The 14,262-nt window shown below is 44.8% G+C and overlaps 2 protein-coding genes across 2 annotated transcripts; one reads left to right on the top strand and one right to left on the bottom strand.

Annotated features, from left to right (window-relative positions):
* The first annotated feature begins 3,589 nt into the window (after positions 1-3,589).
* LOC104618616 (testis-specific serine/threonine-protein kinase 2-like) lies at positions 3,590-4,574 on the top strand. The gene is made up of 2 exons (XM_010284256.1): positions 3,590-4,444; positions 4,482-4,574. Exons 1-2 carry the CDS (start codon positions 3,590-3,592, stop codon positions 4,572-4,574), a joined length of 948 nt encoding a protein of 315 aa, XP_010282558.1.
* A 592-nt stretch (positions 4,575-5,166) lies between these two features.
* DGCR14 (DiGeorge syndrome critical region gene 14) lies at positions 5,167-14,009 on the bottom strand (the record flags this gene model as incomplete). Its single annotated transcript, XM_010284257.1, has 9 exons — positions 5,167-5,865; positions 6,413-6,528; positions 7,458-7,567; positions 8,899-9,001; positions 9,144-9,277; positions 10,016-10,133; positions 12,026-12,192; positions 12,803-12,898; positions 13,841-14,009. Coding segments are annotated over 9 exons (1,299 nt in total), but the record flags the coding sequence as incomplete, so codon positions are not given.
* Positions 14,010-14,262: the final 253 nt, after the last annotated feature.

The following is a 14,262-nucleotide window of genomic DNA, read 5'->3' on the forward strand; positions in this document are numbered from 1 at the left end:
GGCCGCTCCGGCCTGGCTCTTTGCTCAACGCACGGCCTTGGGTGATTGCAAGGGTTTCTCTTCTCACTCACCTCACCAAACCCTGTATTGCTGCTTGTCTGCTGCTCAGCATTTTCTTACCTGTGCCCCACAAAGAAAACAGCAGCAGTCATCTCCGTTGTCATCAGTGTTTTGCTTCTTTGAGGCACCTGAGCCTGCCTTCTCCATCTGGGTTACAGCAACTCATCCCTTGTCCTCACTGGCTCTTCACGAACAGCCCTTGCAACTTTCTGTCTAAGAATTACGTCCTGCTGTTCCCCAAATCAACCATAACCCCCCGCCCTTCCCATCCACTTACAAGAACAAGAATCCCATGTGGTCTCTGATCATCTTTCCCGCATGGAACAAGAAACCAAGCCACAAACTGCGCATGCACCCACAGACTCTGCACATGATGACATTAACAGCCCCACGTCACACCACACGACCCCAGGTCCACTGGGGCCCCCATGATTTCTTACAAACAGCCGGTAACCCAGCGCGGCCAGCAATGCCACCCAGGAGAGCCCCGCTGCTGCCGCTGCTCGCTGCCACCCGCTCTGCGGCGTTAGGAGAGCTCTGGGGGCTGTTTTGGCTGAGGGAGGAAGCATGCTTGAGCCTTTCACATAGGAAAATGCAGATATACAGGCACAGCAAAAGGAAAATAACTCTCTGAAAAATGGGAGGAAAAAAATAATCACAAGTCATCACCACCCAAGATGGTTTTTCATACTGGATTTGGCCCTCTAAGGCACATTATCTGCTAATGCTAGAGTAGCAAAAAAAAAAAGAATCTGTCAACAAAGAGCCCACTGATTCCCTAATTACAGGATAGCAGGGGCTGAACGGCAGCAGGAAGCAGAGACCAGACATTACAGCAGGCATTACAGGAATAGACCATCTGAAGAGCACTACATCCCCTTCAAGAGATCCAGTTTTATAGCATTTCATTGAAAATAAATTACATTCCCAGAAAACACGTGAAGGCCATTCAGTCTGGCAGAATCAAGACTGCGAATTTAGTAGGGTTGTCTAGGTTAATTCACTTGAGGACGAACGCAAAACAGACACCGTCCCACAGGTTATTTATCACAATCTGCTTTTAAGTGTGAATTGCACAACATGGAACTAATCATTCTCAGATATCATATTCCCCTCTCTGTTATTCCAGATACATCTTGGTATGAGCACAACCAGTTTGAAATTCTGCAGAAGACCCACACCCCATCCACAGTCCCTCGAACACTGCCCAGCCCTTACACCCACCCCACGCCCAGGAGAGACAGCTCCCGCACCCAGTGAATGGGTAGGAACCGTCTAGCAAGAAGACGGAGATCAGGCACCAGGCTCGAGACACGCACGCTGATCACAGCCTGCTTCCACACATCCAGCCCGTATCTCAACCTCCCTCCACGTTCCCATGCTTGAATCCCTCCCTTCCTCTAACCCTCCTCTAATTACTTTTGCCCCTTGGGCCCAGTCTCACTACACCTGTAGCCAAATTTGGCATTTCTGATCCCTCTCACCGGGTCATCTCCACCTCACCAGGTTCCACGCCCCAGGTGGTCCCCGTGCTCCTCCTCAATCATCTGTGAAGCTCAGCCATTTCCCCAGGTGCTCCCTGTAGCGGTCCGGCCGCTACCTGCTGCGCCGGGCCACCTCTCACGTCACCTCTACTCCTTTCGCCTGGTCTGGTCAGTGACCCAAACTGCTGGCCAGGGCCTGACCCTCTGCCTGCGCAGCCTCACGGAGAGGTCCTACGTTTCATGAAGATAAGCAGATTGGGTAATCATTATGAAATAAATAATTAGTTTTTTAAATTACCTAAGAACTTAATTGTTATTTAGCCAGTTCAAACTTTAAAGAACATCTCTCAAAGCACAAAAACATTAGTGAACGGACTCCCTTTACATTCATGAGTACCTGAGAATATTTTTTCTTCTTAAAGAAAAAACTTAGCCTTCAATTATTTCTGAACTTAAAAAAAAGCAAAAATTGCTAATTTCTTGCAGTCACAATTCCTAGCAATGCCATGTTGATCATTTTTTACAAGGTGCACTGTAAAAATCGAGTCCCTTGAAAGGGTTTTTCCACAGTCAGGGATGTAAGTTTTGGAAGTGGCAGAGGAAACCACGCAAGAGGAAGCTCTCCACCAAGACAGACACGGCATCAAACACCCCAGACCTTACAGAAGGCTGCAGGCACTGCTCAAAGAGCTGCGTAAGATTTTTCCATGGATGTTCCCTTGGTAAAACATCGCCCGACTGAGCAAATATCAAGACTGCGAAGTGTTACACAGGCTGTCTTGTACTCAGGCATGGTGCAAGAAATGTACACATCTGGCTACGCCTGCTTCCTGCTAAAAGGTGCTCGGTGGTTCTCCAGGCTGGATCACACCGCATGAGTGCTCATCCCACACTCAAAGGTCAGCTCATACCGGAGCAACCACAGGTCTGAGTGCAGGCTATGTATGGTCAAAACTGCTCTTCACTTTTTTGGCTAATTATAAAAATAAGCCAAAAGTTTCAAAGAATGGGAAGGAAAAAAACAAACACTCCAGTGTGGCTGTCAGAAGTACCACTTCTGTTCTTCAGAATGATGTTGTCATCTGTGCTGGTGATGAAGCAGGATTGTCCCTAGCCCCTGTGTTGTGATCATTAACATCATCAGCTCTTTGGAGTCACACACATGGCAGCTGTAAAAACAAATTTGAAGAAGCTGAAATGAACACAAAACAAAAAGCCCCAGAGGCTGATTACAGTGAAGCAATCAACACACAAAACATTAATCCTCTGAGCTGTTTTGAGGAAGGTGTTGGTGTGAGCCTTTCTCAAGAACAGCAGAAGCTGGAAGTCAAAACATAACTCCCTCACTGAGTAAGGGTTTAAGAAAAAAACAGCTGCAAAGCCCACAAAAGCGGCCAATCATCAGAGCTACAAAATGGAGGGGCTCGATGAACAACAAGGAAATGAACTTAAGAGAAGCCACCTCCTTCCCCTAACAAGCCCACGAGGAAAAAAAAAAACCCAACAGTTCTTGAACGCAGCTCTAGCGAAGATACGAAAAGCAGTACCCCATCCCTTTTTGAGGACAAGAAGCCAGGCCACCATATACCAGAAGCAATCCCACGTGGGGCTCGAAAGATCATCCGAGACACATAAAAAGACAATAGACAAAATTTTACCTGACTACCATGTGATTAAATATAAAGAGACCTAGGTACCCTTTAGGAAAAAAAAAGAAAACATGTAAGCTACTTCCATCCCATTAGTGAAACTAAATATAAAGATCATTTTATGAAGAAGGCAGAGCACAACCAATGTCTCTCAGCAACTTGATGTTAGGTTTTGCCCTGGATGGCATCATCCAGTAGCTTTATAAAAGGACTGAAAGGTCCTTCCTGGTGCCTCGCACAGGGGCGGCTGCCTGTGACATCACACAGTGGCCAGTGTTGGGGGGGCCACCCGCCTGCCGCACCAGGGAAGCCACCATGGTGCGTGGGCATGCCACCTGCCACCACGCATGATGCACACCAGCACCAACTCATGCAGCTCCCCCCAGCCTTCCCACCATGGATGATGCTGTGGTGCTTGGAAAGAAAGGCTATAGCCTGAGCAACACGCTAGGAGAAGGCTCTTACGGCAAAGTGAAATCTGCCTACTGTGACCGGCTGAAACGCAATGTGGCTGTCAAGATAATCGACAAGAGGAGAACTCCTCGTGACTTCCTGGAGAGATTTCTCCCCAGGGAAATAGAGGCTTTGAGACGTTTGCACCACCCCTCAATCATCAAAACCTATGAGATTTTTGAGACATCAGCTGGGAAAGTGTATATCGTAATGGAGCTGGGGGAAAAAGGAGACCTCCTGGACTACATCAAGATCACGGGAGCTATGGAAGAGGATATCGCTCGCATCAAGTTTCAGCAGTTGGCTTCTGCCATCAAGCATTGCCACGACTCGGACTTTGCTCACAGGGACCTGAAATGTGAGAACATCCTTCTCGATGAAGACCTCAACATAAAGCTGTCAGACTTTGGCTTTTCCAAATCCTTGTCTCGGGATGAAAATGGAAGAACTATTCTCAGCAAAACCTTCTGTGGGTCTGCTGCATACGCAGCCCCTGAAGTGTTACAGGGCATTCCTTGTGACCCCAGGATTTCCGACATATGGAGCCTGGGTGTCATCCTGTATACAATGGTCTATGCTTTAATGCCATTTGATGATTCCAATGTCAGGAAAATGATCTGTATTCAGAAACAACACAAGATTCCTTTCCCCAACTCAAAATACCTGACTGTGGAGTGTAAGGACCTCATTTACCACTTGCTCCAGCCCAATGTGTCTCAGAGGTTGTGCATAGATGAAGTTTTGAAACACTCGTGGTTGCAGACTCCGAAATCCATGATCCCTTCCCCTCTGCCAGCCGCAGAAGAGGGTGAGTGTTCCCAAAACCTGTGTGAAGGAAAGCCGGAGCACAAGCAGCAAGGCAAATCCAATTCTGCAGAAGGGGAAGGAGAGAAGGAAACGGGAGCCTCTTAAAGACGGCTGGTTTTAACAATATCACAAAGTTGGTCTAACTTGTGAACTGATGGTTCTCAACTTCACTTCCTCTGGACCCTTTCAGCAATAGTCGTCGTCTTTTGCTTTACAAAGCATAGAAACAGAAGACACAGTGTATCTGCTGCGGTGAATGAACAGCTTAACACTATTATTCTCAAAAGACCTGTCTCTGATACAGTCTGTGGGCATGAGAAGTTACTGTCAAAACACATTGGAAAGTTTCGTTCAGTGCTGCCGACACTTAACAGCTCTTACGCTCACGTTTCTCGAGTTCCTGACTACACCAGCTGCAGAGTTCACACACGCATCAACCACATTTTGCATTCAGTAAGTAAGAGGGCAGGTTATTAGGAAGTGTGAACTGATGTCTGAAACTGTGTGTACGTTACGTTTTCGTAACGTACCAACTCTCTCAACAGGCCCACTGTACGTTCAAGACCATCGGTTTAAACTGCATTTAAATTAAAGAGAAGCCCTCTAAAATTCTGGGTCATGTCTCAATATATACATGGTTGTATCCCCTCTTCCGCAAAGTATAAAACCAAAGAAGTTTGACAAGCTGAAAAAAAGTCCCGTTCAACCATTTAGGAAGGCTTACCACATTTTATAAATAGACATATCTGTACAGAAACGTGATTAAATGCATGGCCATCTTAAGAAGAAATATATATTTAAAAAATTATCGCCATTTTCCAAGGAGTCCAGAATCTTCTCTGCCATTGCAGGAAGCATCCTTCTGGTACAGCAGTCCTGTGCATCCCATCCATGCAGTTCAAAGGAAAGTTATACCACAGCAGGAGATACTCTGCTTCCAAAAAGCACATCACAGGCTATTTTAGCTATATAGTCTAGAGTAGTGCTGGTCCCAGATCTTGTAACTGCTGGCTTACATTCTGGCAGGTGTATCTAAACACCCCGTATTACCGATGGCTCACAACATCCAGTTTGCAGACAGCGAAGCACAGCCAGTTCACTATTGCCTTGCTGGTGACTGGAATATTCAGAAGAAATCAGATGCCTTCCTTCTTTTAGGAAGCTGCAATAAATTGTCTGTGATGGATGTAGTATCCTGAGATACTGGTGTTTGAGATACTGTCCTAGACTGTGGGGTGCTTGTGGGTGTATGAGGCCCACTTGCTGGGGTCTTGTAACCAGGAGTTCCGGTGTGGGCTGGGGAAGGAGTATAGCTGGCTCGCAGGGCTTTGTCAGTGTATTTACTTGCAGTCCTGTTTACCAGTCTTTGCAAAGCTGGTGACATTGCTGGGCTTAGTCCTTTTGGAGTGAGGCTGGAATAAACAGTTTTAAAAGATTTTATAGTAAAAATATGCCATTTATCAGGAAGGCCATTAATGCTTCCACAGGCAAGCTTGGTGTCCACTCCCCCCACAGACCAGACCCACTGGGCTGCAGAAGTCATTCTGCCTGCAGGAAATGCAGCCTGTCTCTCTAGAGAGACAGTGACAGAGAAATGTCCTACATCCCTCCCAAACCAGTACTGCCTGTGCCTTTTCCTTTGAGCCTGTTCTGTCCTTCCCGTGACCCAGCCAAGCAAGCCTTAGCACGTGTCTCCTCTTTGCAATGAGGCAAGACACCGATCCAGATGCACTGCTGGGTGGCTGTCGGGCAGAACAGTAATGCTGACAAGAGGGAGTATAAGGGACAGCCACCAGCCACCTTCCCTCAAGAATTTTTTTAATTTCTACAAACTTCTAGTTTGACTGTACCTCTTCCTGCTTTCAGTACTCTTATCATTCCTCCCTTTCTACATATGTTGATTTAAATCTCATCAGAAAATACCCATCCCCAGTTCTGCTGTCAAAACAGAAGTCTCACCTGGCCAAATTTTCTGTCACTTTTCGAAGTGCCTCCTGCTTCTTTGCTCGATTTTTAGCTGCCACTTCATTGGCCATCTTGAGTCCTAACCTCTCACGGCGCCCAGGCTCCAGAATCTATAAATGCATCACACAGTTCACTCACCAAGGCACTCATATGAGGAGCGGTGCATAAATGAATCAAAGCACCTTCACAGTTGGATTCCAGCCTACAGGGATCTAAACCAGGGAGAAGTAGGGTGAGCCCACACCTCCCTGCTGCTATATAAAAGCCAGAGGGGACACAGAGAGACCTTCAACCTGCCTTAGCAAGTAACAAAAATGGTAAAACCAGTTCAGTCAAGGAAGCAGCCATTACCTCTGGCATTTCCTCCTGATGTCTCTCCTAAACAAACAATGTCACCTGTGTCTTGCCTAGTCTGGCCTGTAGCCAGCCAGCTCTCAGGCAAACACAGACATTGCTAAACAGCAGGAGAACCAGTCAAGGGCTTCAGAGTCTGACAAAACAGAGGCACATACAGAAAATTACACCTTCCTTAAACTAAGAGTCTCCGACAGCTCCCATTCAACGACACCAGCAGGAGACAGGTGGCATGCAGGGTCAGGTGCCATTAGCAAAGCCAGAGCACCTTTTCTACTCTCAAGTGATACACCTGCCTCGGGTTGTGACAGCCAGAAGATCAAGACGGAGAGAAATCCTACAATTTCTACCCATTCATACATTAAAATCAGAGTAATCAGGTGTCTCTTCAGCTTCCTCTGAAAGACCCTCTGTCTAGGCCCATCAGCAAATATTGAGTCCCACTCTCCTGCCTACAGTGTGTGTTCCTCCTCAGGTATCTCCACCTTTCACGTGGAACCCTGTCCACCTCCACCCTCCAAGCAGAACTTAAGATTATTAGTCTCATGGAGTGGGAACACAGCCTAGAAATGTGTCATACTCCCAGAACAATGTTAATCTATTAGTTACTCACTTGCCTTTCTCTTCTTAGTCCTTCCTTCCTCCCCCAAAAAAGAATGACATGCTGACTCCTGACATGAAATACCTTGAAGGCTGGTCCAGGTGTTCTGTCCACATACGGTGTTTCTGACCCTTCTAGACGCAAAGGGGTGCTTTCGATTTCACCCCATGTCATAAAAGGAGATTCATTCACACCTAAAACCAAATTTAAAAAGCAATGCTCATGCAAGATATTTGACTATTTGTTCACCACAAAAAATCCAGAGCAGCAAATTATGAAATGCAGCAAATTCATCAACACACAAAGGATCCTCTCTACAGCAGAGGAAACCGCAGCCAATGCTGAATAGTAACATGTGGTTCCCATTAGAAGGGCATGACCTTAAATTCACAGGATTGCCTGCGGCTGTGTCACCCTCTAGGTTACAACACCCAAGCACTGTCCTTTCCATATGTTTATTTTTCCATTTGGTGAGCTTTTCCTTAATGACACTTTCATTTCTTCCTCTACGGTACTAGTCTTCCCCTCTGCTGTTGTATGAAAACTCCTTCAACACGGGGAACTATTTCAAAGCAGGGAAACAGGCAGAGGACTTAAGATACACGCAATAGCCAAACGTACCCTCAATTCTTCTTGAGGCTAGCCTGTACCACACAGCGACGTGTCTAACAGCTACAACTGCAGAACAGATTCTAAGAGCCCGATTAAGTCACTGGCTAGAAAATCCTGCTGTCCAGGGTTTGGAAAAGGCATTTACAATGCAGAAAGGAGGCTTTCTGGAGGAAAAGCCTCAGTATGTTCACCTTCTAGCATAGTAACAAAAGACAGGGAAACATAATGGCTGGTGAGGAACAGCTAAAAACTCAGATACCACATTTCAGCTGGAAGAAAAACAGTCAGCTTGTTCTAACTGAAAGTATCCTGCGGCTAATACATCTGAACAAAAGGAATCTATAATACACAAGTGTATTCTGACAAAGGAAGAACCTAGAAAGCACTAGACCTGGAGGAAAACAGTAGGTTAGACTGTGAAGCAAGTGAGATATCCCATGTCCCTGTGAGCCAGGCTGAACCATCACTCAGCAAATCACTGGACACACTCACACATTGAAAAATGAGCACCTGAACTTGTTGAAGCTTAGTGTTTGAGAAATGCTTGAATTCTTATCTTTAAGCTCTAGAGAAGCACCACTCAGGGATAAAACAAGCTGGTACAGCATCCCAGTTGCCTAGGAAGGCTCACCGCCCTCTAGATGATTCCTTAAGCAATGGCCTGGCAGCTTGCTCAGAGCCTCTCGGGTACAGCATGACTTCTCTTGCCAGCGTACTGGACTAGGATTTAAGCACTGCATTGAGCTGGCATACACAGTACACAAGGAAGTCACCAGCTCATGAGACATATGCAGATAGAATGCTTACCTCCTTGTATAAACCAACAAGGATATCCCAATGTTGAACAAACAGACCATCAAAATAAGTGCAGTAGCAGTCCTCTTACATCAGAAAAATAAGAAAACCCTCTTACCAGGGGCAGGAGAGGGGGTAGCCACAAATCCATATCCATTCACTTTTGGAGACTCTTGGGGTATCAGTTCTTTCCCATCTGGTCCCACTTTGCCCTGTTTGTACTGAAATCAAAAAGACAATGCCATTCATGTGGAGACAGCTGTGAGTCAGCTGTACCTAGCACACACATGGTTCTCCTGGTTGATGAACAACACCAGAGGGCAGAGTCTAACCAGGTTTTAGTCAGAAGTAAAATTATCCAACCTGAGCATTGAGGGCTGCAGCTTGTTGGAGCTGTGATTTGCTCACGGCTTGGCTAAAAGGGTCCTTCACAAAACGGGTGTTTCGATGGACAACTTCCCTGGGCTTCTTAAATACGTCATCCTCATCAGGTACACCTTGAAAAGCAAAATGTCTTTTAAGAAAGGGCTCAGGTAACACTAGGTGGCAGTGTGCTCTAGAGCTCCGGACCAACACAACACTTGCCACACATTCCTACACAACACAGAGACCATCAGCAATTGCAGTGTGTGTCTCTAGCAATTTAAAACAAAATTTGCACTAGATATATTCTTTGTTAACACCTGAAATCTATAAATTAAGATCAGGGTTTTTTTTTTAAGAAAATAGTCAACAAGACTTCCTTTTCTCTATTTCACTGGTTTGCAGAAATTACCAATTGTACATTTATAGCCAAAAAGAAAATTGCATTTACAAAATGTTGTAGTTTTCTACAGCAACCAAGGAACAACAAGCCCAAGGAGCACTCTTTGGGCAGAAGCAAAGAATGACTAAAGATGACAGGAAAGTGCTCCTAAATATGATAGACAAAACTGGAAAGAGCTCTGACTCCTGAAAACAAGTGTTTCTATAATACAGGTAATGAGCTTCTCAATGACAAACAGAACATGATCAAACTTTGCAACCATAGGCAAAGGAGCAAAGTCCAAAGAAAGAAAAGGAGAAAGAAGAAGAAAAAAAAAAAACACAACAACTTTTTAGAACAACTTTACATATCTGAGCTGCACAGAATTACCAGTAACAGCTGCTCGGTCATCTATAGAAGTGCTGTAAGCACTGTTTGGGGTCAACACACCTAGAACCAATGCGTCTTCTGAGAAACCTGCATGCCTCACCTGTCGGATAATACATGAGGGTGTTTCGAGCCGTGTACTCCCAGGTCTCCAGTCCAGCTTTCACATTCTCCAGAGCTTGCTGCTCTGCTGAAGGAAGTGCCAGGTTCTCATTTCGTCGCTGAAAGGGCAATGGAAAAAAAAAAATATTTAAAAAAGGGGAAAAAAAAATGAAGTCTGAAACAGACTCCTGCAATCTTTTAATCAGGCATACAAAACTTGGAGAGCTCAATCACGACCTCAGCTACCTGCCCTAACTTTGCATCTGGGATGGCACAAGCGCTTTCTGGCAAGTGGCATGTGAGAAGCCATCCTGTTCCCAGGTGAGCTTGCAAACAACAACTCCATATGCAGTTCTGGTATAACACCAAGTGAGAACTAAAGAACTAACTTCTCAGAAACATTATGTTTATGTCTTTGTTTATTACATCTTGTGACAACACTTGTGATGGTTCAAATTTTTTTCTCTATCTACTAATGAAAATTCAAATGAAGCATCACAGCTAACTAAGGGAAGAGCAACATACGACACATATCTAATATAAAGGCAGTCTACAAGACTTTGGCATGTAACCTTGGGAGAATATTTGTACCATCCTAGTCTCAGGCAAACTATTAGCTGAGGCAGGCAGTAACAAAAGAACAGACACTTCTTCAATACTTTAAGAGTTTTCAAATATTTCCATAGGCAGCATGGGTATGGAAGCATTTGACATATTCACACGATTACTTGCGTGCTGTTACCAGCATACTAGTATGACCAAAAAGAAACTCATAGAATGCAGTCAGCCACTGATAAGTTACTCCATTTTAAAATTCTCAGACTAATTAAGCTAGACAATTACTGCCAGAAACTATATATTAAAAACATGAACTGATATTGTCTTCAATAGGTGTCATCCATATACATTTAAATAGCAGTATTGTCACTGAATACATTAAATGAGGCACAGTGAAGTTGCCTGCCACACAAACAGGCATGCTGTGCAAGGAAACGCAAGGTCTCAACAGAGGGCTGGCTGACAGGAAGACACACAACATCAGCAGAAGACCAGCTCCGGCAACTTCACCTTGACCTGAAGCAACTCCTGTGCTTTGGGAATGTTCTCCTGCCACCTGCCTTTCAACTCTCGATGAAAGCACTTGAGCAAAGATGATGCATAAAGAGCCACAGAGGACATTTTTATTGTAACAATCCAACAGTTTACATTAGCTGGGATAAAAACATAACACTCACAAAAAACCAGCAGTAAACGCACATGTGTCAGTGCTAAACGTCATTAAAAGGCACAGACACATCTGGCAACACTGCCAGCTGCTCACTGCTGATAGAGAAAGATTGACATGGCAGACCCAGTAGAGCTCCTGAACCTCCCACAAAGCTAGCTGAGGAAGACAGCATAGCCAGTCATACTGTGTACAGTACTTGACTTCAGCAGCTGAGTGGATTATTACTGATAATAGAAACAGAGAACAGAAATAAGACAGACCATCTTTGCGAACAAAGGGCTGACAGACAAATAACAGGAACTGTTCTCAGCTGCTCTCCTTGGTATTGCTGCTTATGGAAGAGACTGCCAAGAACAGAAATATTTGCACTTAGTGCAATCCTTAACAGTCTCAAAGCTTTAGGAAGATACAGATCCTCAGCAACTATGTAAACACCGTTCTTGCGTTACAGATGGGAAAAAACAGGACTGCAAAAGGAAGCAATGAGCTGTCACAGGACCCAGGAAACTCAGGCTTAGCTCTAATTTAGACGTGATCACCCCATGCACTTATTCAAAACCAAGACCTTTCTATTCTTATTCAACCATATGAGTAATTCCACAGTCCAATGCAATAGCCCCATGCTCAGAGCCAATGCATTCTCATCTGTGTTTATAGCAGGATTCGAGAACAGAAAGTAAGGCAATATTCTATTTAACCAAACAAGAAAGATATACCATAAAATGGTATTTCCCTGTTGTGTCACTTTGGAAGAGCAGAGATACAGCTGAGCCATTTCCCTACCTGGGAATATTCCTCTTCTGCACTGTACAGCCAAGCATGCTTGACTTTCTCCTTCTCTTTGGCCACTTCCATGATCTGCTCAAATGAAGCATTGTCTTCACTTGTGTGTTTTGCTAAGAAGGTGTCCAGACTGGGAAGTGCATCTTTATCATCTTTTTCTGCTTCTCCTAAGAAGAGGAGGGAAGAAGCCTGAGAAAGGTTAATACCTCTCTATGAGAGTGCTCTACATAACTCTTAATCCCGTCCGACAGTGAACCTTCCACAGACCTACTAATAAACAACATGAAGCTTTTGGTGAAAAAAAAAAATATACACACAGAGTGGTACAATAATAAATTGGTTTTTGGAGGACATATAAACAACTTTCACAAAAACAGTTTTATGGCATTTATAGCTATAAATATAGGGAAAATGCACAAGTGGCCAGCTGCTAGCAGACATTCTTTTTTTACATACTGTATGAATAGCTTTGCCCCTACAATCTTTCTTTACTTACAGAATTAATTTCAGGTGACACAGGAAAAATCTACTGCCTTCAAAGAGATCAACTGAGTTAATAATTTACACAGACATAGAGACCCATAATTGAGAATTCAGACACATGATGTAAAACATTACAGCAAGTTCAACTTCAGAGTGATCATTTTCACCTACTAGAAGGTTAAAGGAAGCTGCTTAAACACCTGCTAAATACCCAGAACCCTTACAGGAGACAGAGCTCACAAAGGTATTTTCCTGCTGCTGAAGTATTTGGCTAGAAAAACATCATTCTCCTACCTTCCTCTGCAGCTTTGATGCCAGCTTTGGATTTATTCCCCAGTGGAAGACCACCTGGATGCACTTCTGGGGTTTCAAACGTGGCTGGAGTAACATCTGTGACAGAAAAAAACCACCAAACAGGCTCACATGGTTACTAGAGCATGGAACAGGGCACTTGCTGTGACATCTCCCACCACAGTAAGGGTCATGTGCGAAACAAGTCGCAGAAGACATATCAAAAGAAGAAGAATTTAATTAAAAAGTTGTGAAAAGACTCCAAAATATTAAATTCTGTCCCAACCACTGAACAAGATTTTGCTCTCATCTAAGTCACTATTTTTCTCCTGCTGGGAAAAATTCACAGGAGCGCCACAGCCCAGTATATTTGCCACCTTATCTACAGCTTTAACCAAAAGAAGCAAGCAGCAGCACAACAGTCCTAACCTAGGCCACGGCCAGCACCTACAGTAGGGGAAAAAGGAAAAACACTTGGCAACACGTGCCCTTTGCTGCAAGAAAGTTCGTTACCTAAACTCCACCATGAGCACTCAGCCAGGGACTGGGCTTTAGAAACACCTGAGCTTGAAGTGAAAGCAAATATACAACAGGGCATTGGATGCCTGCTAGGCAAACCCCTGATAATCACAAGCTTCCAACACCACCTGTTCCCAATACATAAAAATCTTACATCTATAGACACAAAAAAAACCCCTAAAACTATAAGGATTCAAAACATAGCTTAGAGTTTCTGATAGTATAATACTGCACATTAGAGCATTTAACATTCCCTACGGTGCAGGAACTTAGCAAAAAATACCTTGAAGGAATTGCTATTCAATAGCTATTTTTTCTGAAATCATCCCTCAAGAAGGAATTATTAGACATCACCAATGAGAAATTCAGCATCAGCCATCAGATACTGGCTACTGCCCAATCTGGTATACTAATTCCCATTCAACGTCAATCTTGATTCTTTAAGATAAGCACTGCCTGCACTTAAACTAGAGCAATAATATGAGATATAAAACCCTTATGCCCCAGTGAGCCAGTTCTTACAGGGTGCAGGTGTATCCCTCGATGATTTGCCCAAGGAGGAGCCAAACTTGATAGCAATTTGTCTCATTTTCTCCAAGTCACCGTTTTCTTCAGCCTCCAGATATTCCTTCTGTGCTCGCAACTTCTCCACGTCAGGAAAGAAGTCCCGCTGAACGATTTTCTCTAAGCTCTACAAACAGAGAGACAACTACAAGGCAGCACTGGAACACCTCAGAGTGCTGGCTCTGCTCAGGGCCAGCTGCATACAGCCCACGGGAAGGACGGGCTGCCCACGGGCGCTGGCCGAGGCAGGGCCGGCAGCAGCGCGCTAGTAAGCTGTGGTCGCAGGAGGTGCAGGAGCCCGGGGCGGCTCCAGCGCTGCTTCGCAGCCTGGTTCACATCGGACAGACCCGAGACGCGCGCACCCCAACCGGGAGCCGCTC

This window comes from Phaethon lepturus, unplaced genomic scaffold (genome assembly GCF_000687285.1).
Source record: "Phaethon lepturus isolate BGI_N335 unplaced genomic scaffold, ASM68728v1 scaffold36163, whole genome shotgun sequence".
Taxonomy (NCBI): domain Eukaryota; kingdom Metazoa; phylum Chordata; class Aves; order Phaethontiformes; family Phaethontidae; genus Phaethon; species Phaethon lepturus.

Coding starts and splice junctions, on each gene's coding strand:
- LOC104618616 (XM_010284256.1), top strand. CDS start 3,590: ATGGATGATGCTGTGGTGCTTGGAAAGAAAGGCTATAGCCTGAGCAAC. Junction 4,445..4,481: donor TCCCTTCCCCTCTGCCAGCC/GCAGAAGAGGGT, acceptor ACCTGTGTGAAG/GAAAGCCGGAGCACAAGCAG.